Genomic DNA, 23,510 nt, shown 5'->3' with positions numbered 1-23,510 from the left:
TGTGAGTTTGCCTGAATTAGATCCAAATCTGTACTTACAAAATGGGTCTTTTATAGTTTTATAGTCACCCCATTCTCTAATAAAACACAGCAGATGCTAAGCATGTCTGAATACCTGCAAATTTTGCAAAATATTGTCATAAACCAACATTTTTTCTGATGAGATTGTTTGTGACCTACCCTTGGGCTTTTCCATACAGCTTTACAGACAAGGTAGCATCCCGATCTGAGTAAATAAGGGCAAACTAAGGAAGGACAAGAGATGTCCTTCATTTCAACATGTCTTTCTGATTAACTAAAATAGTGCAGTTTTATGTATAGCAATGTGTTTTGGGTTAAACTTTATGTTTGTGAACTGGTCTGTCTCCTCATTGAAACTGTATATGTAAATCTCATACTTTCTCACTGTTTTGCCTACAATTTTTTTTTAAGAGGCATGTGTAAATTTATCATTTAACTATGTTTTATTGCTTCATATACAAATCTGTATATCCAGGCCTCACAGAACAGAATTACACAGAACCATTCAGCTTAGATGGGACTTTAGGAGAGGAGATCTTCTAGTGCATATAAAATGAAACTGACACATATAAAGCAAATGAATAATATTCTGAGTTTTTGACTTGAAGAGTCTAATTAGATAAGAATTGCTCTGTAAAATCAAATAGAAAAAAGTCAGAGAAAAAAGGCAGTGAATAAATTCACAACTTTTAATAGTTATAATTGGTTGCATATATCAAGTAATCTGTATCAACTTTTATAATAGTTACTAAATAGTATCAAGACAGTTTCGGTGCAACCGTATCTTGAATTAGACTAATAGAATCTTAGAATGGTTTGGATTGGAAAGGACCTTCAAAGATCATCTAGTCTCAAACGCTGCCTTGGACGAGGACATCTTTCACTAGATTAGATTGCTCAAATGAATTAGTTCATTTCTGCATGTACAAATTTTGTGTTAACTTTCTTCTTTTAGGAATGTATTTCAATCTTTTTCATTCTTTTTAAGGTGCTGGTGGCTGGTCTCCACTTGTGTCCAATAAATATCAATGGCTTCAGATCGATCTTGGTGAAAGAACAGAGATTACTGCTGTTGCTACTCAAGGCGGTTACGGGAGCTCTGACTGGGTAACAAGCTACCTTCTCATGTTTAGCGATAGTGGACGAAACTGGAAGCAGTATCGTCAAGAAGAAAGCATTTGGGTATGTTCTTTCCATGAGAATTAAGTTTCTGCAGGAGACTTAAAATACTAGTGCTATTGCATTATTTGTAAATATAAGCAAAGCAGTGGAATATAAAGGATTACACTGAAAATGTTTAGATAATTAAATATGCAAATTAATTTTAGTTTTGACATGATAAAAGGCTGTAAAAAGCAAAGAAATATCAAAAGCCAAGCCTTAGCAATACTCCAATAAGTCTCAAGGAAGTATTCTGAGGACTAAAAATGTACTGCAAAACCACTTTTTCTTGTTATGTATGGTAAAGTTTTTTTTCCAAAGTACTGCTCCCAGTATGTTAAAACTGGCTTTTTAATTAGGAAAAAACCTCCCACAAACATATTTTATTTTTCTGGAACATTTAATCTGATTGTAAAACTAAAATGAAGAAACACAAAGAAATCAAAATCGTAATCAAACAAGTCCCAGCTTATATAAAAAACAAATAAATATTAAGCAATATCTAATTTTTGGTCATCTAATTAGGAGTCTAGTTTCTAATGTTCCAACACATTTATCTCCTATTAGCTTTGTACCTAACAATAATAACTAGTAAGCCTTGCCATGTCATTTACCTTCTATTCACATGAATTTTATTGAGAATGAAGGATGTACAATACCAGACAGAAGATGTCCAAAATCCACATGGAAAATTGAATGATACGATTCTAAACCAGAGTTGCATCTTTCCTTGATCCCCAATGATTAGCAGCTTGGACTAATGGAAGAATATTGATACTTGTGGTCTACAACTTTATCCTGACAAGTTACTTCTGTCTTTCTGTCCATACAAATAGCTGACTCATTTTCAAATTTCACTAAGCTTTAGACTTCAGTTGTTTCTTGCCACAGTTAAATATTATGTTAAAATGTATTTGACTTTATGCATTTCAATTTTGTTGACTTTTAATTCAAAATATTCTTGTCACTCTTATTGTCATACCCCATCTATAGTATAATGAGATTATGCAGTGGCTTACTTGTTGCATAATTATCCTTCTTTTTGAATTTGCTACATACTTCCACTTCAGACTGTGTTTTCACAGCAAAGAGAAATAAATTAGTTTCTAATCCATATGGCGATGGGGAGTGAGAAAAGAAAAACAATCTTCCAAATGTTAAATGAGAATAAGCTGCTACAATATTGTCTTTGCCTGTCTTCAAACATATTGATAAAAGAAATCTGAAAGGTAGAGCTGCTTGATCTCTTCAGTGAGGGCTCTTTTGAAATCCTATATTGGTATTGCAAACAGTGATGTAGATAGTTATTCTTGTATGTTGCCAGCAGTAAAATACCAATTATAAAATATACATTGCTAAATAGTGATGAAGACTTTGGGCTAAGGCAGTTGTTAGATCTGTAGGAGTGGAAATGCAAGGTTTCAATTTCATTATCTCAAACTTAATAAAAAAATGATTATTTTAATGATTGCGATTCAGATTGGAGGTATGGCTTGCAGGCAGTGATGCATAATTCAACGATATAAAGCATCAGTTCAGGGGTAGTCTATTGATCTTTTTTATATATCTTTATTTAGGAGTTCTGCTTCTAGGGGAATATATTTTCTCTTTTCTAAACTGATACATAGACGTAGTCTTGGAATGAAACTCTTAAATCTCTGTTTATTTTATACATTTTCCCTGACCGTTATCTGTTTATGTTAAGTCTTCTTAAATGAAGTGCCCAAGTTCATTTCAGGAAAGAAAATCCCACATTTTATCATACCTACTGTGTTATTTCCATCCTCCTTTCAACTAAGTTATTGTCCTATTACGGGATTTCTTACCAGAGGTATGAGGTATGTTTGGGTTTTTTTTTTTTATTATTATTTTTATTTATTTATTTTTTTTTTTACTATTATTGTGCATTAGAATGATGGAAGGTGCCAAGTTTTGAGATCCCTGTGTTGCTATAAGCACTTCAGAAGTCTTCACTCTATGTAAGGACTTGTGCTTTGTAATCACTCTTTCTAAACTTAAGTAGAAAAGATACTTATCTTCTGTAAAAATTCACAGCTCCCTACTTTTTATTTTCCTTTTCAGCAGTTAGTTTTAAATTGTCTTTGTCACCTTATGGCTTATCTTAAGGTTCTGAAGCTCCTGTCATCAGTGGAGCTGATCACAGTTTTTCACCCACTGTAAAAGTTTTATAACAACTGAGACACAAAGAGAACTATCTAGGCACCTGCAAATGATCTAGTTATAAAAACTCTCTTTATAGTCTGTGGGAAGGGCCATCTTTTCTAGGGCTGCTTCCTCTGACCTTAGATGTCTTTGTTAGCCTGAAACAAACCATGTACAACTATCTTATCCCTCCCCTATCTATAAAATGCTTCATTGCTTATTGATGCTGAATTTGTACATGGACATTCTAAAGTTAGGTGAGATGAACCTCTCTCCCTCCTTGTGGCTGTTAAATATGATTTGTTTTCACTTCTTGGTATATCAAGAATAAATTTAGAAGGAATTAAGTTGTCCATAGTCTTTACACATGCAATATAGTTTGATCTCAGTGTTCTCATTAACAGTTTACTGATGACTTAAATGCATGCCTTACTTGCTATGATATACCTGTAAGGAGTTTCTCTTTCCTGTAGATTTTATTTATTGTTTAAAATCCTCTAATTACTACATGTACTTTTGAAAGACTAACTCAAATACAGTTACTAGGACTGCTCTTATTGTAGAATAAGTATTCCTAAGTATAGTAGCTACAGTCTTTTTAGTATTTTTTTCTTATTTTGACAATAAAAATCTATTTGCACACTCATTTTGATTTCTTTCCTCACTGACATGACTATCACCATCTTTTTTAAAGTTATCTCTAAGTATTTTCTGCGCTGTTCTTGGTACTGATGTTAAGATTTATCAGAAAGCAAATCCTAGGATAAATATTAACATTTTTTAAAAAGTTGCTACGGTTCTGGTCAAGATATAATTCTCAAGTGAAATAATTGTTATTAATGGTAAAATACATATTTTTGGACAGACATTTTTCCCTTTGAGAAGGATTAGTTTAATCTTGGAAAGAGATTAATTCAAATAAATTTTAGATTTTCTTTAATATTTCCATAAATTTAAATGTGTTTGAACATGGAATGTTCTGTGTCTTTATGTGTATGGTCTTCCATTTATTTCTATTTTTTCCATTCCTTAGGGTATAATTTCAGATGCAGTAAATCCCAACCTTCCAAGCTCAGCCTTTTGCATATTTTTTTTTTTCAGCCTCTAAAATGAGCAGTGCTTGCAAATTTTTATGTTAAGCTATCAGATTTTTACTCTGGAAAGGACAAATGTTTTTGTTTGTTTTCTTTCAAGCTTCAGGAAGTATATGATAAAAAATCACTAAAAAAAATATGGTAAACTTAAGCTTTGATTCAAGAAGTTTTTTACATCTCTAAGTGTTACCTTTAATAGTGGTACTGTTATTACTTCTTCCTAGCAATTTGTATCCTAGATATAATCACCTGTATTTTATCTATGAAGAATCTCGTATTGTAATTAATAGTTTATTTTATCTATTTATGGCTATATATATTAATCCTTCTAACTAGTGTAGTTTCTTGTTTTAACTAATTTCACAGGTTTTTATCACAAACGTTTTTATGCTGTGCACTCTTTCCTTAATATTACTAATTCGATGTTTCTTTTAAAAGTAGAGCAATAAGGTAACAGAGATTATGTTCTCCATTATTTTCAAAAGGAAGCGCTAAAGAAGGAGAAGAAGGAGGTCAATTTACATGATAACAATGGCTGATAGTATCAGTGAAAGCAGGAGTCACACAGCTCATGGGGAAATGCATTACAATGCCACATATTAGCTGGAGTTTTGAAGAAGAAAAGAAATACAATTCCTCTTCAATTAAATGTTGACCATTTCTTCTCTAATACAGCTAGGTAAACACAAGGGAATTCAGCCTTCAGTTTTGTTGCTTTGTTTTTTTTTTTTTTTTTTTCCTGAGAGAATAATGATTTACCCATTCCACAACTATGATCCAATTTTCAGTTTTATTTGTTTCGAACTTTTCTTCTAAAATTTATATCCAAAGCACAGGAATTAAAACTAATATTTATGTAACATTAGTTAAAATTTGGGGAGATGATTTTTATAACGTCTGTTTTAAAAGGCAAATCTTTGCAATGTAGAAGTGTGTCTATGATTGTGTATGTTTACTTGTATATTTAAGTTCTGAGGTCTATTTTAAATTTTATTCACTTTAGCTGAAGCTAAAGCTGGAAGTTCGTTTTATTGCAGTTTTCCCAGTCTTGTGTTTGCATAGAAGTAATTTTACTCTTAACAGATACTCTTCTGGTGATATGTAACACAATTGTATGAATGTTGAATGATTTGTTGCACATGCATTGCTACATGTATTTCAAACTTCCTCTTCAAAGGATTTGGGGTGTTAGAACTTACTGGAAACTTCACCTGCTGTAAAATGCCTCACCATTATGGAAAGCTCTAGGTTAAGGAATACTGTTTCCTAAGTGTTATGTGATAGTCACAGTATAAGATTCAAGAGTGTGGAGTGGCTTCACTGTTTTCTTGAAGCTGACATCTCTTCAGTCTCAGGGACTCACATGTCTGCAAGAAGCTACGATCCTCCTCAGAGAAAAATCAGTCACTGCTCTTGGTCATAATCTGCTTCACTGTAAAAGCAAAAGGCTGTACCTATATATTACTTTGCTAGACTTCTGTTAATTGCTTCATTGAACCAAAACCAGTTCTCTTCTGATTCCTTCCACATCCCAAGGCATAGATAATTTAAATGAGTACTCCATGACTACATTTTCTAAATGTTGTGACTTCAGTATGCAGGCTGGTGTGTCATTTTTTCAATTTGTTATGCACAGAAAAATAAGAAACTCTTTATCTATTAGTTAAAGCAAGGCAGACGGTGATGACTTCAACACAAATGGTTCTGATGTGACAATATTTGTCTTAGCTTATTCATCATTCACTTGTCTTGTATTTTCAGCTAAAAAGTTCCAACAGAACAGTTGTGACTATTTGACTCATCTGTGTAAGTCAAGGAAATAATAAATATTTAACTGCATCTGATCATAATCTTTCTGTAACATCCTCAAAAAGAAAATCACAGAGTTTGTCAGATTGCATAATTTACATATAAAAACTCCAAAGTGCACCAGTTTGTTTAAAGTGGTTAAAAAAAAATTTGCATCTTTATTTTTTTTTAATTCTTCCTTGTAAATTGTTATGGCATAAAAGACTATAAAAAACTATGCTTTACTTTATCATGTAGATTAAAAAATCTTCTGAATCCTATGCAGAATGTGTGTTCAAAAAAAATCATTGGCACCAAAATGTCTTGTCTTTGAAACACTCTGTTTCAGGGAGATTTGTTAAAGCAACCATAGGAGCAGTCATGGTGTCAGTATTGTCCAAAACAGTAGATATGCAAGTCTAATAAAGAAAACTGAGAGCCACTGACTACAAGGACGGGGATCAGGAAGAGAATAATGAAAACCAGTGATTATCAAAACCCATGCAGACCAGGAGTTAATTTTCTGGTGATACTGAATTATATTAAAGTTTCTCAGGATCTGAAAGGGAGAGATGGAACCTCAAAGTTTAATGGCACATAAACAAATCACCTGCGTCATGCTAGCATAAGTTGATAAATTAAAGACTTCAAACATTAAAAGTGTGTGCGTTAAGTAAATATGAATGAATTTCTTTTTATAGAGTATGCAGAATAATATTACGGAAGCTTTTGTAGATTTTTTATTTGTATTTTCTTCCTTATTTCACCATTATCATAATTACAGTGAACCAGACACAAATATTTCCATATATATATGTATTTTAAAACCATTTTTTTTTTCATAAACTTTTAGATGGTATATACAGTGGTGCACATTCATACAGTGTGAGGTAGGTTGACCTTGGCTAGATGCCAGGTGCCCAGTAAAGCCACTCTGCCACTCCCCCTCCTCAACTGGAAAGGTGAGAAAAAATATAACAAAAGGCTCATGGGTTGAGATAAGGACAGGGTGAGATCACTCAGCAATTACCTTCATGAGCAAAACAGACTTGACCTGGGCAAAATGAGTTTATTTTCTTACCAATCAAACGAGAGACGGGTAATGAGAAATTAAACCAAATACTAAAATACCTTCCCCCTATTCTTCACTTCTTCCCCCTCCCCTCCTTTCTTCCTGGGCTCAACTTTACTCCTGAGTTCTGTTCCTCCTTCCCCACCAGCAGCACAGGGGGATGGGGAACGGGGGTTGCGGTCAGTTCATCACAGATTGTGTCTGCCACTCCCTCCTCTTCAGGGGGTTGACTCCTCACACTCTTCCCCAGCTCCAGTGTGGGGTCCCTCCCACGGGAAGCAGTCCTCCACAAACCTCCAACATGAATGCTTCCCACGGGCTGCAGTTCTTCACAAACTGCTCCAGAGTGGGTCCCTTCCATGGGGTGCAGTCCTTCAGGAACAGACTGCTCCAGCGTGGGTCCCTCTTGGGGTCACAAGTCCTGTCAGCAAACCTGCTCCAGCAGGGGTTTCTCTCTCTGTGGGTCTACAGGTCCTGCCAAAAGACAGCTCCAGTGGGGCCTTCCCACAGGGTCACAGCCTCCTTTGGGCACATCCACATGCTCCAGCATGGGGTCCTCCATGGGCTGCAGGGGGACAGCCTTCCTCACCATGGTCTTCACCACAGGTTGCAGGTGAATCTATGCTGCAGCTCCTGGAGCACATCCTCCCCCTCCTTCTTCTCTGACCTTGGTGTCTGCAGAGTTGTTCTTCTCTTCTGTATTCTTACTCCTGTCTCTCAGCTGTTGGGTAATAACTGTTTCCCCGTCTTAAATACGTTATCGCAGAGGCGCTACCACCATCGCTGATGAGGTCGGCCTTGGATAGTGGTGGGTCCGTCTTGGAACCAGCTGGCATTGGCTCTGTTGGCCATGGGGGGGAAGCTTCTAGCAACTTCTCACAGAAGCCACTCCTATAGCCTTCCTGTTACTAAAACCCTGCCAGACAAACCCAGTACACAGTGGTATCTATCTATTGTAATAAAGTTTTTCTGTCACTGAATATAGTTATGGCAAGGAATTAATTTTATATTCTGTGTAACAGAATTGGCTTATTCCACAACTTATTGTAACGTAAGGGTTTTTTTGTGTTTTGTGTGTTTTAGGGGTGGAACGTTTTTGAGTGAGAGATGAGCACTGGACATGGGCATTGTTATGTTCTATTGAACCTGTCCAAGATGGGCCCAAATAGGAATCTAAAATCCCATCTGAGATAAGACTCATCATGTTCTGTGAAAAAACTTGGATAGTGAAGCAGTTATTGAATTCGACATCTTAAATATTTGCTTAGTTTCTTATTTTGCTTCATTTAAGGAGAATACAGACAGGTGAATAATTAATAATTAATAACTTATTCAATGAATGTTTGCATTTTCTGCATAAGCATTGCCTGTTACAGCGTGATTTACATAAATGATTTTTTTTTTTCAAATTATTTGTAGAATAGTGCTTTTAAAAATAATTTATGATTTTATTCAACCTGCTACGATATCCAGGAAGATCATAGAATCATAGAACAGTTTCGCTTGGAAGAGACCTTCAAGATCATCTAGTCCAACCTTTGTCCTAGCTCTATCAATACTACTAAATCATGTCCCTAAGTACAACACCAACCTGTCTCTGAAAAGCCTCCAGGGATGGTGACTCTACCACCTCCCTGGGCAGTCTGTTCCAATGCGTGACAACCTTTTCAGTAAATAAATTCTTCCTAATATCCAGCCTGAACCTCCCCCTGGTGCAGCTTAAGGCCATTTCCCCTTGTTCTATCACTTTTTACTAGGGAGAAGAGACCGACCCCAGCCTCGCTACAACTTCCTTTCAGATAGTTGTAGAGAGCGACAAGGTCTCCCCTCCACCTTCTCTTCTCCAGGGTAAACAGTCCCAGATCCCTCAGCTGTTCCTCATAGGAGACATGCTCCTAATCCTTTACTAGCTTGGTAGCCCGCCTCTGTACCCTCTCCAGCACCTCCATCCTGGGCTGTTCTCAATATATGCACAAATCATCATTATATGTTTAAATTCCCCAACTAAGTAACTGTTTAAGTGTAAAGATCAGGGCTTCCTGAGTAAATGTTCAGAATAATGAATTTGAAATTAGTTTTCCAGAAGAATTCTTTACTATTTTCATGATACTGTGGTGAAAATATTTACAGAACTCCATGAACTGGAAAATTATGGGTAAGGAAAAAAATGAGAGATGAAAATGGTTAAAATAATTCAATTTAAAAAAGATTATGATTGATCAGTTTTAATGTCTGCACAGTTCTAGAAGGTATTGAATTCAAGCACCTCGAAATAGTACATCGAATTACACTTTCAAAGCTCTTTGGTTACCTGGTAAAATTATATAAAATAACACAAAACCTGACTTATTATCTTCCTTCCAACCAAAACAGTTTTGGTGTATATACATGTGTATACCCACACCCACAAATGCAGAGATATATTCCACCATAGAAAACTGACTAATAGATTCTAATCAAGCAAATATTCATAAAAATAAACCTTATATGTCGCTATAATTGAGGGAAATATCTGATGCCAGATAATTAGTCAATGTTACAGTTTGCATGGGGAAGAAGCTTACGAGTGTGAAGTTGGAACTCAAAAAGAGAAAGAGTTTGTAGAATCATAGAATCGTTTAGGTCAGAAAAGACCTTTAAGATCATCAAGTCCAACCGTTAACCTAACACTGCCAAGTCCACCATTAAACCGTGTCTCTAAGCACCACATCTACACGTCTTTCAAACACCTCCACGGATGGCGACTCAACCACTTCTCTGGGCAGCCTGTTCCAGTGCTTGACAACCCTTTCAGTGAAGAAATTTTTCCTCATATCCAATATAAACCTCCCTGGAGCAACCTGAGGCCATTTCCTCTCGTCCTATCACTTGTTTCTTGGGAGAAGAGACTGATACCCAGTTTCCTGTAACCTGCTTTCAGGTAGTTGTAAAGAGCTATAAGGTCTCCCCTCAGCCTCCCTCAGTCCAGGCTAAACCACCTCAGTTCCCTCAGCTGCTCCTCATAAGACTTCTGCTCTAGACCCTTCGCCATCTTTGTTGCCCTTCTCTGGACACACTCCAGCACCTCAATGTCTTTCTTGTAGTGAAAGGCCCAAAACTGAAAACACTACTCAAGGTGCAGCCTCACCAGTGCTGAGTACAGGGAGACAATCGCTTCACTACTCCTGCTGGCCACACCATTGCTGATACAGGCCAAGATGCTGTTGGCCTTCTTGGCCACCTGGGCACACTGCTGCCTCATGTTCAGCCGGCTGTTGATCACCACCCCCAGGTCCCTTTCCATCAGGCAGCTTTCTCGCCACTCTTCTGCAAGCCTGTAGCGCTGTGTGGGGTTGTTGTGGCCCAAGTGCAGGACCTGGCACTTGGCCTTTTTGAACCTCATACAGTTGACCTTGGCCCATTGATCCAGGCTGTCCAGATCCCTCTGCAGAGCCTTCCTACCTTCGAGCAGATCAAGAATCTGACCCAGCTTGTTGTCATCTGTAAACTTACTGAAGGTGCACTCGATCTCCTCAGTTGAGTGGGAGGGAGAAAAATACTGGGGGGAAGCAGGAAGAGGCCGAAGAAAACTGAAGAGAATACTTTAAGCAGGGAAAAATGAAATATGCAGTATGAAGAAAACGAGAGATACAAGGAAACTTGGAAGGAATAATAAATGCATGGATTTGTTGTGAAGAAGTTTTTGTGAAACTATTTGCATGCATAAGCTTCCATTTATGATAAGGACATTATCATATTTACCTCAAACAGTAAAATTTCTGAACTTAACATTTAAGCTTTTGTATTTCCGTATCCGCTCTGTTTAAAATGCACTCTGACTACACTGCTATTTTTAGACACTTAAATGGCAATCTAATAAGGCTAATTTAGCAGTCACAATGATTAATGTTCTGTATAAAATAACTTATAGTAGGTGAAGAGATGAATGCATGCATCAAGGTTAACTTGTCCCAGAATATTTAATATAAGATAAAAAGAAGAAAAAAAAAATTGAAACATCAGCAAATAATGCAGTGTTCTAATTAAAATCTAGATAAATTGTGTGGTAAACGTTAAAGAAATTATTAATGTCGTAACAGTTAAAATAGATATTGTTACTGCATATATTATGGCAGTCCATCTGTGGGGAAAAAAAAAAGTTACGTGCACACAGCCGAAGAAACCATATTTAAATAAAGACAGCAAGATGCCTTAAGACTATACAAGTCCAGCAACATGTAAAAGTAAATGTTCTGCTAGAATTAGACATTCACAGGTTAGTTTTAATGTATGTGTTAGTACTGTAGTTTTTATATTGCCTGGATGAACAGGAGCTTTCAGAACCAAATTTTAATGTGTTAGGATGATACTTTGCTATTTTAAAGACCGCTGCCCGTGTAAACTATTAACTCAGCACTAGAGTTGTATTTCTGGGACTGGTCTTGATTAGAACTGTTTTTCTGACAGTTACCTGCCACATCATGGTTATCTTAAGAGAAAGCAACAGAAAAGCAACCACAAATGAAAATTTTTGTGTAATATTAGAGAAACAGCAAGTAGCCAGTTCACTTTTTCTGCCTTTCTCTGTGCGTTTACTTAGTGAGTTTGCGCTATAAAAAGCCTGAGCATGACTTTGTGCTTCAAATACGCGCAAATCCTGGAAAAGGCAATGCACTTACCTTGAGCTGGTTTATAAATATCAATAGTAGTTTTTCATGAAGGTAATTATTTTCTTTAGATCTCTGGTTATCTCTGATCTAAATACGGTGATTGTGGCACACTGTTTTTCCATTAAAACAATTCAGTGTGATAGATACTGAATTATTATGAATTGTTTCTACTTATTTGTCTTAAAGTCAACATTACATTATTCACTTTGTGGAAAATACTGTGTTTGCTTCTCAGGTGTCTATTCTAGAGTAATAGGATACTGATCATATCATTCTCATACTAATATGAGAAGTTTATGTTTGAAAGCATGTTTCTGCCTGAAAATGACCTATGACAGATGGGAAAAATGTTGTTATGGATAGGAAAATATTATCCCTATTTTCTGCATCAGATAGATTGTGAACATTACAGATGACCTGGGAAAATCAAGCTGTCTTTGAAGAAAACAGTTCATCATAAACAGAATGGGATGTGTTTAGTTTTCTCAAGGCCTGTTGGGCTAGTAAGTAGTAGCAGACCCCACATTCAGCTTCTTTCTTGCTTACCCAGCCACTCTGTTATCCGTAGCAAAAATACTTTCAGAAACAGACTTCAGACCTCTGTTGGAAGCACCTCTTTATTATACATTTTTTTTTTTTTATGCCTAGTATATTCTGTGAGGTTTTAAGTTAACCAAAGCCAAATTTTATAAGAACTTTGGCCAGTGAACTTCAGAGAAAACCCCAAGTTATTTTTTCCATTAGAAAACTTTTAAAATATAGAAATTATAGATTCCTAGAAGTAGCAATAGGGATTTGGAGATCTAAGTGTTGCTGACTTGCTTGAACCTGGGAGCTCCAAAGTGCACTTAAATGCCCAAATTCCTATTTTAACTTTTAGGAATCTGATTTTTATCTGTAGTATTTCAGTGGTTTCAATGCAATATTCATCCGTTTCTGCTCTTTCTCTGGATGTGTATTTCTATGAAACAGATACCATGATTAATAATCCTCTTACACGATTGGACGACAGTTCTCAGTTCAAATAGGAACTGCTGTGCATCACTAGTGTTTTATACTTCTTTTTTTTTGGTCACTTTTTTGGCCTTTTTTTTTTTTTTTTTTTCCCTTTGCTGTTGTAATTGTATGTTTGCTTTTTGTCCCAGCTTATGTACCAGGCTATTGAAGAAGAGAATCTACTGTTATGCTTCTGTAGTCATTCTGTTCTACAAACACAGCAGAAGTCTCTGTTATTTCTTCTGCTGTATGATCGAATATGGAATAGGCAATTACCACTCTGCTGTATGATCCTGCATGAGATGTTCAGTGTGCATATTTCTTAGTTGACTAAGATTCCACATGATCATCATATATTCATATTTTGGGGGAATTGTGCCTTGGTAATAGAATTTGCTAAAATTTTAAAAGATTGTGATTAATATATTTTTGATTAATTTTTGGCAAAATGAATCATGTAAGAACAAACAAGATTAATAATGTATATATTAATACCATGTAGTTTCTTGTTGCCATATTTTAGGACCTTTTCATAGACTGAAATGAACGGTATTCCTCCACTGGACATGTATTCAATTCTTAGGACTGTGCATTTCCGTGCTGAATAAAGAATCAGTTTTTCTGTGGTAGGCTGGTGTTTAGCCCGTTTAATTCTACATTTTCTATTGCCAGACAGTGGCATTTGCTACCACTTGTTCTAAAGGTCATAAGTAAGTAGGATTAAAATGAACTTTATTGCATATTTCATTCTTTGTATAAAACTTCGTAGATTAAAATTGTTAAAAGAATATTTCAGTGTGGTTTAAATAAGCGATTCAGCAATTATAGCAGCATTACTTATATCTAGTACAGATTTCTATGAGATCAGTTTTATACTTTGAAAATTCAGTGAACACTTTTTTCTTTCCCACTTCTTAAATTGCTTATTTTTTGAAGGTCACTAGCCCTAATTAAAATATCCTTGAAAAGAACTTCCTTAATGTTCTAGAAGGTGCCCTTTCCCCTGTTTCTCTGTATAGTTAGCTATATAGAAATCAGCTGGAATTGCATGGTTTTGATCTCCAGAACTAAGTCAAAGTATCAGAAAAGGTCCATGAAGCATTCCAACTTATAGCATTTAACTTATTTTAATATGTATCTCCTTTATAAAATAATTTATTTCCTGTATCTGTTAATTTACCTGCAACTTTTCCAACATATTTCCTTGTGTGGTCACAATTATTTTATTTAAATCCTATGGACACTTTGAAACTTTATTTGACATCTTTGACTCATTTCACCTATGAAAAAAAAAAAAAGGAATTGAGCACAGAGATTTTTGTGTAGACTACAGTAACTCCCAGAATTTTCCATAAAAAACAGTTAAGTTTTAATTTTACCTCTTAGGTGAAGTTTTATTTTGTTTAGTGGACAGGTCATGAATGCTATATATTTGTCTGTCTTACTATTACACACACCTTTCTGATGGCTTAGGCTGTGGAAGACTGAATCAGAGTTCCTTATGAGACTCCACAGCATTTGCAATAATCACCTTTTTTGACTAGCTGTCTGTGCAGATTTCTGCTCCTATTCTAGCATTTATTATTATTGTTAGAGTTACTGATAGGAAAATTTTAGGCAAAGTGATAGTGGCTTAACTACATAATATCCTGCATCTGAATCAGGTAGTTGTAGATTTTTGTGTTAAGTTCTTAATTAAGGGATTGTATGTACTTTGTGGAATAGAAAAAAAGGTTTTACTGTCTCGTCATAGATACAAAGTGCAGTCAGCATGGGACTTTTCTTCACACTTGTGAACTATTATTTTAACTTTTTTACAGATTTATACACTTCCAGAATTACATCCCTTTAACCCTCATATAAAAGATGAATCTTGTATGAACTGCCCATTTTATTGTCAGGAATTTCTAATAGATTACATTAAAAATAACCACTGTGATAAACTCATTGCCACCTTCCCTTTCCTCAGTTTTCTGCATCTTACTAAGGAATCACAATAGTTATGTGAAATAAAAAACCTGAAATATGAAAAAATTGGTGAGTTGAGCTGTGTTCTACTGTGAGAGATATGTAACTATTAATGAAAAGATGTGTTCTCTCTTCATGGTTTATTTACCAAGGTTGAGTAAGTCGCTTCTTTTCTAGGTGCCAACATAATTCAAAATTGCACAAATGTGTAATGTTAAGCATTACATTGTTTAACTACTTGCAAACATGAGATGGAAGCAGCACTGCAAAAAGGGATGTGTAAATATGTACAATACCAAAGGGGGAAAGGTTTAAATCTATTTTAAGGAAGATATTTTACTAGATCATGTCTGGGATTGAGGGAGGTGAATTAAGAAACAAAACTGAAAGAAAAAGGAAAAAGCCCTACTGCTACCAGAGACGTTACACTCCACTTTTGTAGAGGGTACAGAATAATTTGTTCTTTGTCCTCTTGTTCACTGTCCGATTTTTCAGATAAGACCATAGTTAAAGTCCTGGAAGCTCCCTCTGTGGACAGAAAAGAAAACAAGAATGCTGTTTCAGTCTCTGTTCCCTCACTGTCTTCCAGTGTAGCACACAACATAATGTCTGTCTGATGTCTTCAATCTGGACATCTTTCAGTGATGTTGACTATATATAATAATTTAAGTGAAAGTTACTATTTTAAACTAAAATATGATAAGCAAAAAACCTAATTATTATTTTTTAAAATTCTGATGTAAACAGAAGTGAATTTACCTGGACTTATATTCCTGAGGTAAAAGTTAAAGAAAGATTATGGTGCTGTTATGGATTCTTGCTTGTTAAATTGCAGAGAACTAATATGTATGCTTACAGTAGTGTGCATGAATTCTACTATGCAGATTTTTTAAAAAAACAAAGGCATATGAACAATAGTGTCTTTTCCATAGAGTTTTATACTATTTGCATAATGGGAAATGTTAATACTTTGGCTGGTAAAGTGGGAAGGATGTTGAAGACCTTTTCTAAGGCATACAAATGTCATTAGATAACTGCTGATACATGTATATTGTATGAACCACCTTTTATAATTTATTATTAATTGATTTCCAAAATACAGTCATGTAACTGAATTAAATGGCAAATGTAGCATCTAGCAAAATGGAACACGTAAAATAATGTCAGTGTAAAATGAGTAAAGTGGTTTCTAATTCTGTGGACATAAAGGTTTGTTTTTTTTTTTTTTTTAAATAGCTGAAGTACACAAAGCATGCTGAGAAGAGATTAATGATGTTGAATACAATTGTCAAACTTAAGCACTCCACTGAAATGTTGCTGTTCTGTGGTTTTTTTCTTGCTACCCCACTTCTGACTTCTTAAGAAAACCAAATTGATTTATCTGTCATGTTCCATTTGAGGTAATAAACTCTGGCCACATCAGATTAGTAATTGAAATGTTGATCTATACGCACTGTGTTAAAAACTCAGTGTTCTCATTCTTGTTGACCTTTCCATTCAGTTACAGAAACATATTGATATCAACATTTTATTAGATGCATGGCATCGGTATTATGCATACTGTGTTGGGCTTGTTATGTATTTTGGGAATTTCTGTTTCCCTAAACACATCCATTTTTTAAGATTAATGAGCTGAATAAAGAATAAGAAATAGAATAACAGAAGTTGGGTTTGTCCTTGGAAAGAGCATGGACCTTGATGAGAAAGCAACAAGGTCTTTTTTTCTTGCAGAAGAGAGGCAGAGTTGTTTACCTATTTGGTAACTTGTTTATATTTAGGGATTTCACAGTTTGGTTTTAAATTTACTTTTGCAAAGTCTATGAGGGACTGTGTAGGATGAGTGGACAATAAATTTTTCAAAGAGTTTTGGTCCCTCTGAATAATAGTTAAAAGACAGGAAGATCAATAGATTCTTAAAACATAAGTAAACAAAGACTAGAAAAATGAGAAAACGAAAAGAAGAAAACACAGTTTATCTGTGAGATTGAGAAGGCTTTTATCTTTTTTTTTTTTTTTTCCCTGAACGTTGACACCAGAGGTGTGTGAACAATAAAGATGCTGGTATGGTGATGATGTAAAATGTCTTTGGATGATTATATTGAAATGTATTTTATTGGATGACCATAAGAAATATCTTAGAACTGGAAATTCAGTAGAAGACACTGGCAGAGTTCGCATAGGATTTGAGTAGAGGACAAAGCATACAAGAGGGAAAAGGCTGCAAGGACAAAATGCACTATTTAGAGACACTTCATGAACCAGAGAATGCCAAAAAAAAACTGTGTATGGGAACCTGAAAGTGAAAAAGAGATAGCAGAGAAAAACCTGTGATGAAATCAGGGTTTACTGTACTGAGGATGACAGATGAGGTAACAAAGGAGAAAGGAGTGGCAAGGAAAGGAAAAGAGGAGTTATATTGAAATGGAGAAAAGGAAGAGTTAGCCAAGGAGGAATGCCTAGGAAGAAACATGTATGATGACATGAGCAGTAGTGAGAAATAAAAGACACAGTGAACAGAACAAAGCACCAAAGAAAGAAGATATGTGATGACAACACAAATAAAAATAGATGGAAACTTAGACTAGCGTGTTGACTCTGGGCAGGGAAGACTAGGACTAAAGAAGAGCTTGAGGGAAGCCAAGAGAAAAATACAAAGAACAAGATTATTGTTTATTTCCATTTTCCTAAACACAACAATGATATGCATAGGAAAATTTCCATTACTTTTATTTCAGTCCTTCTGTGTTCTTCAAACGTTTATTGCAAACCTACAGAAATTCTGGATGAAATAACTTTACACTTCAGTTGAAAACATCAGAAAAGCAAACAAACAAAAAATCAGGAAAGAAAAAACCAGAAAAATTTGTGGGTTTTGTTGTTTTGTGTTTTTATAAGAAGCACCGTGGCATTGATGCATAATCACAGTTATAAGGAAAAAATAGCTAAGAAGCAATAATTTTTACTTTTGCATTGACTCATTAATGACTATGGGAATATCTCTTCTTAGTGCCCCAGAGGGGAATATTAAAAATACATTCTACAAATGATACATCTTCATCAAAAAGGAAGTTGGGTTTTATAAATGTCAAAGTAAATTCAATAATTTAAACACAATGTCACGTACTAGAAGAACAAAAAAAAAGGTAACTGTCATTGACTTGGTCTCCCCATTATTTTTGTCCAAAGACCTTGTATTGGGTTTGTGTGGCAAGGTTTTAGTAACAGGAAGGCTATAGGAGTGGCTTCTGTGAGAAGTTGCTAGAAGCTTCCCCCCCATGGCCAACAGAGCCAATGCCAGCTGGTTCCAAGACGGACCCACCACTATCCAAGGCCGACCTCATCAGCGGTGGTGGTAGCGCCTCTGCGATAACGTATTTAAGACAGGGAAACAGTTATTACCCAACAGCTGAGAGACAGGAGTAAGAATACAGAAGAGAAGAACAACTCTGCAGACACCAAGGTCAGAGAAGAAGGAGGGGGAGGATGTGCTCCAGGAGCTGCAGCATAGATTCACCTGCAACCTGTGGTGAAGACCATGGTGAGGAAGGCTGTCCCCCTGCAGCCCATGGAGGACCCCATGCTGGAGCATGTGGATGTGCCCAAAGGAGGCTGTGACCCTGTGGGAAGGCCCCACTGGAGCTGTCTTTTGGCAGGACCTGTAGACCCACAGAGAGAGAAACCCCTGCTGGAGCAGGTTTGCTGACAGGACTTGTGACCCCAAGAGGGACCCACGCTGGAGCAGTCTGTTCCTGAAGGACTGCACCCCATGGAAGGGACCCACTCTGGAGCAGTTTGTGAAGAACTGCAGCCCGTGGGAAGCATTCATGTTGGAGGTTTGTGGAGGACTGCTTCCCGTGGGAGGGACCCCACACTGGAGCTGGGGAAGAGTGTGAGGAGTCAACCCCCTGAAGAGGAGGGAGTGGCAGACACAATCTGTGATGAACTGACCGCAACCCCCATTCCCCAGAAATTATGCTTCTTTTTCACTTTGAAAATGTTTTACATTCAAGCTATTTGAATCGTCAGATTTATTAACACTTCACGAAAGGCAGAACAGAATAACACAAGACAAATTAGACCCTAGTTTATTGTTTTGTCGTCTTTGCCAGAGATGAGGTGCTCAGTTTTGTCTTATTTATCCAAGGTTAAGATAGATGAATAACCTTATTTTATTATAAATAAATCTTCAAATAGAATAGGAAATCAAAATTCTTCACACTGTATGATTCCCAACATTCAACTGTAACACTTTGCACAAAACTTATTTTTTCATTAGTGTTATACTACTGTTTTTACTAAACAGTAATAAAGAAACAACTTCAGTTAATTACTGTTTCTTATGAGGGAGTTAATCAAAATTGCAAAATAAACATAAAAATAAAAGAATTCTTTAGACACTGGAATTTAAGAATATCTCAGTGAAATCATACTAGAAATGGCATGAAGAAAAGAGCTAAGTGATATAAGAATATAAGATCCCTTTAAATCTGTTGGAATTATTCTCCTATGAAAAATTTTTTTTTAACCCTCAGTCATAGCGAGTCAGAAGCTTTCCACAGGCTAGAGATTAATTGGAATTATAATTCTCTTTCTGGAATGCAAAAAACATTAGTCCTAGTGGGCTGAAACCTCTAATCCACACTTTTTATTTGTTTCTTAGGTGTGTTTCACCATCGTCATCAGTTTTCTGTTTATGTGTGTCACTTAGTAATTACTTTCCATATATGGATTAGAACTTTTTCTTCATTTAACTTCAACAAATTTTGATTTCTTTGCTTTGAGACCATGAATAACTTCCAGCGTTTCCATGAGAAACAGTGTTGACTTGAGCATATTTATAGATTTTTATTACATCCTCCTGAGTCTTGCTTTTCCCAGCTATCTAAATATTTTCATCTGTTGTTCATACATCTTCTTTTAGTTCTTGAATCTTTGTAGTATGAGAGTCATGCAGACTGTATTTTTTCCTTTCTTTTTAAATCCATTTTGAGTTAAAAGAAAATGAATTCTTCTCTGGTTCTGTTAATCTGTATTTCTGGCATCATAGAATTGCTCCTAAAATTAATTTAACACTTGGTTTGATGTGAAAAAATTAACAAGTGCACTAATAGACCTATACATGTCCATATATAAAGCTAAATTCTTCTTTGCTACAAATATCCAGCACAGAAAAATCTGTAGACAGCTGGCAGATCTGAAGGTTTAAGCCATTAAAGCATATTGAACTCCTGGGACATAGAGAAGCAACATAGTTATTTCTTCACTCTCTCTCTCTTACTCAGCAACCTGTAACATACTAAAACAAGCATAGCTGTTAGTAGTACCCTTCAGTGCAAGTTTTTTAAAGTTGCCCAGATATGGCAAGTGGTAAACAAGTGGTTCAATGGAGAACACCATCAAGATGGTGGAATGGATAGGTCAGAGGTATCATTTAAGTCAGGAGATAAAAATTTACTTTCAGTGGCAAGAAAAATGTTTTTGACAGTTGCATTTCTTGTTTTACCAATTGCCTCTCCAGACTGTCAAGGTCCCTCTGGATGGTCTCCCTTCCCTCCCCCCCCCGCCCCCCGCAGCGTGTCAATCACACCGTACAGTTTGGTGTTGTTGGCAAACTTGCTTAGGGTGTGCTCAGTCCCACTGTCCATGTCGCCAACAAAGATGTGTAATAGCACCAGTCCCAATACCAAATCTTGAGGAACACCACTTGTCACTGATCTCTGCTCACACATCGAGCCATTGACCATGACTCTTTGAGTGCAACCATCTAACCAATTCCCTATCCACCAAACGGTCCATTCATCAAATCCACATCTCTCCAATTTAAAGACAAGGATGTCATGTGGGACAATGTTGAATGATTTGCACAAGTCCAGGTAGATAGTGTCAGTTGCTTTTCCATTATCCACCAATGCTGTAACCCTGTTCATCAAGAAATCTGTCTCCTGTCCATGTCCATATCAGTTCTTAACCTACCGGACTGAGTTGTATTGTACTTTTTCTTTTTTGACTTCAGCACTGTAGGTCATGTACCGTTTTCCTGACCACATTAGCTTATTACACTGTAGACAGCTTATACACTGGGCACAGTTTTTCTGAGTCTTACATTGGCAACTGCAACCTTTACATGAGGATGTGCTAATCAATGCTGAAACAGGACTCTATGTGATACAGTCCTGTATTTCTTGCTCATGCTCAGGATTCAAAGAACTCCTTGAAATCTTCAGTCACTGGAAGTAATTTGTTTTTCATATCTTTTGGGGGTAGTTGGTAGTAGTACACTTCTTTCAGAGTACATTTTTTTTCCAAATCATTATTATCAAAATTAATACTTCTTTGATCCAACAAATGCTAAGAAAGGGTTTATTTTTTATGGATTCCTTATTCATGGCAATAAAGTATATTATTCTCTTCCATCATAAGAAATTGTTAGTCAGAAAAAATGAGCAGGAGATTGATTGTAGATCCATATCCTCATTTTCAAATTCTTCATCACATATAGGTAAGCACACTCTATTTATCTATCCTGCCACCAAAACTGATTTGTTTCATTGTATGTATTTCTGTTCTATACTGTAGGACAAATTGCAGCTTTATCTAACAAAGCAATGATAAAGAAAAAATACTTTCTTTTTACCTTTCTTATGTTTTCACAACTCATTATTCAGCAGGACAAGATCTGCATTAACTCAAATTATTTCAAGAAACTGACTAAAGACATTCCTTTCTCTGACTTGTGGGAGAAGAAAATAAGGAGGAAGGAACAGGTTAGATCAACTCTCCTTAAAGAGTAGATCTTGATACAATATTTGTTTAATAGTTTGTAGTTGACTTTCGGGGAAAAAAAAAATCTAGAAGTGTGTTAATTAAATTTGATGTTATGTAATTTGTGTTGTCTGCACAGAAAAAAAACAGAGTAGCTTATAAACAAAACTGTGTAACATTGCATATTGGGGCTGTAAGAATGAAGCACCAATCAGGAGCAGCAGAGAGTTTCTAATTTGGAAGAACCTCAAGGCTTGCATTTCTTACCTGGAACATGTCTGTGAGCTACTAACATGGTTCTGAAATAAGCAATTGAGCTTACATGTTTACGAGGCAAAATCTGAATGGAAAGAGAAATCCTTGGATAGGAGTCATGAGTAAAACTCCACTTGGTGTGTTTAATGCTATCCTAGTTATGTTACAGAAGAGCGCAGACTGGAACAGGTAGAGAAGGGCTATGGATACTGTCAAATAAATTAAGAATCTATAATTTGAGAGAAAGAAAAAAAATTATTTTTTTTTCAGTCTAGCAAGAAAAGCTGGGAAGAGCTTTTGTTTGCTATCTATAAACGAGTAAAGGTGTACAAACTAAAAGGAGACTATTTAGGATAAAATGGTGGAGGGAGGGAACAAAATCCCTCAAATTTGGCTCAGAAGAAGTTAATAAAAACTCAAATGGATTATTTTTTTTTTTTCATAAATATTGGAAACAGTTGAATGAGTTTTGCTCAGGCTCCAGCAATAGGTTTTCAGCTAATATATCTTTCATTTCTTAGTCTTATATTGATTTTACAGGGGTCTTAAAAAAAGATAGCAATGCCTTTTATGACACATTTTTCTCCTCTTACTCTATCTCCTATTTTTTTCCTTTTTTTCTTCTTTTTTCGTTGTATGTAAGGTCTAATGTAAAGGCCATGCAATTCAATACTATCTTTCTTATTCTGTCAGATGGCTTTAGGGCTTAAGCGCTGATACAGCTTCTTTTGCTTATTTTTATAACACTAGAAAAAATATTTTGGTCTATGATACATACTTTATATTAAGAGTTTTGGTAGGTTTATTGGGATATGGGCCTATTTAAACCTTACAGTTCTGTAAGTCATTACAGTCTATTAGTAATTAAGGGAAGAACTTCATATTTACATACACAAAGGTATAATTATGTACACAGAACTTCATCATACTAATAAACCTTCAACTGTGCTTATTTGTGTCTGGTCTGTACATTTAAGCATTTTATTTGGACATGTACTAATCTATTCTTTATCAGTGCACGAAACTAGTTATTAAATATTTTTCTGTCTAGTTGTTTGAGGTATTTTAACTACTGTATTTCCAGGAATTTGTGAACTCTTCTAATCTTTCTTTTTTGATTGGTTATTTATGATCTTATTCAGATCTACAATTGCAGTTTTTACAAAGTTTCTACAGGTTCTTCTGATGGATGTGATTTAATTTCTTGAGACAATTTTGCTTGCACTGATCACCTGTGTACCTTCCTCTGAGAGTAGTTCCCCTTCCTTTTTATAGCAATGTAAGCTGAGATGAAAAGCCTTTCTTTTTCAAATAAAATTTAAAAAATATTAGGGATGATTTGATGAACATTATTCTGGTGGAAATAGTATGACATAGTTGCTTGTGACTTGCCTTTCTGACTTAGGAGGTCCTGATGCTAATAATATTGTTCACGTTAAATCAGTATATAAACTCAAGTAAGCAGTGTGTGGGAATGACTGCCTAAGTGTTTGCAAGCTGGGACTGTGAATTAGGTCAACAGTAGCACAGCTAAACAGCTGTATCAGTAAGTGCTTCAGCCACATCAGCCTAGAATCTAGGT

The 23,510-nt window shown here is 35.7% G+C and overlaps 1 protein-coding gene across 1 annotated transcript in view; it reads left to right on the top strand.

The window, feature by feature from the left end:
- The window catches only part of CNTNAP4 (contactin associated protein family member 4), a 239,362-nt gene that overhangs the window by 80,541 nt on the left and 135,311 nt on the right, over window positions 1–23,510 (top strand). Inside the window, exon 3 of the mRNA XM_086480489.1 lies at window positions 1,009–1,202. Within this exon, the coding sequence (XP_086336615.1) occupies window positions 1,009–1,202 (194 nt within the window). The remainder of the gene's footprint in view (window positions 1–1,008; window positions 1,203–23,510) is intronic.

This window comes from Leptosomus discolor, chromosome Z, assembly GCF_034619465.1.
Source record: "Leptosomus discolor isolate bLepDis1 chromosome Z, bLepDis1.hap2, whole genome shotgun sequence".
In the NCBI taxonomy this organism is placed as follows: Eukaryota; Metazoa; Chordata; class Aves; order Leptosomiformes; family Leptosomidae; genus Leptosomus; species Leptosomus discolor.
Note: the sequence above shows the minus strand (reverse complement) of the source record. Positions and strands in the feature narration are given on the sequence as shown.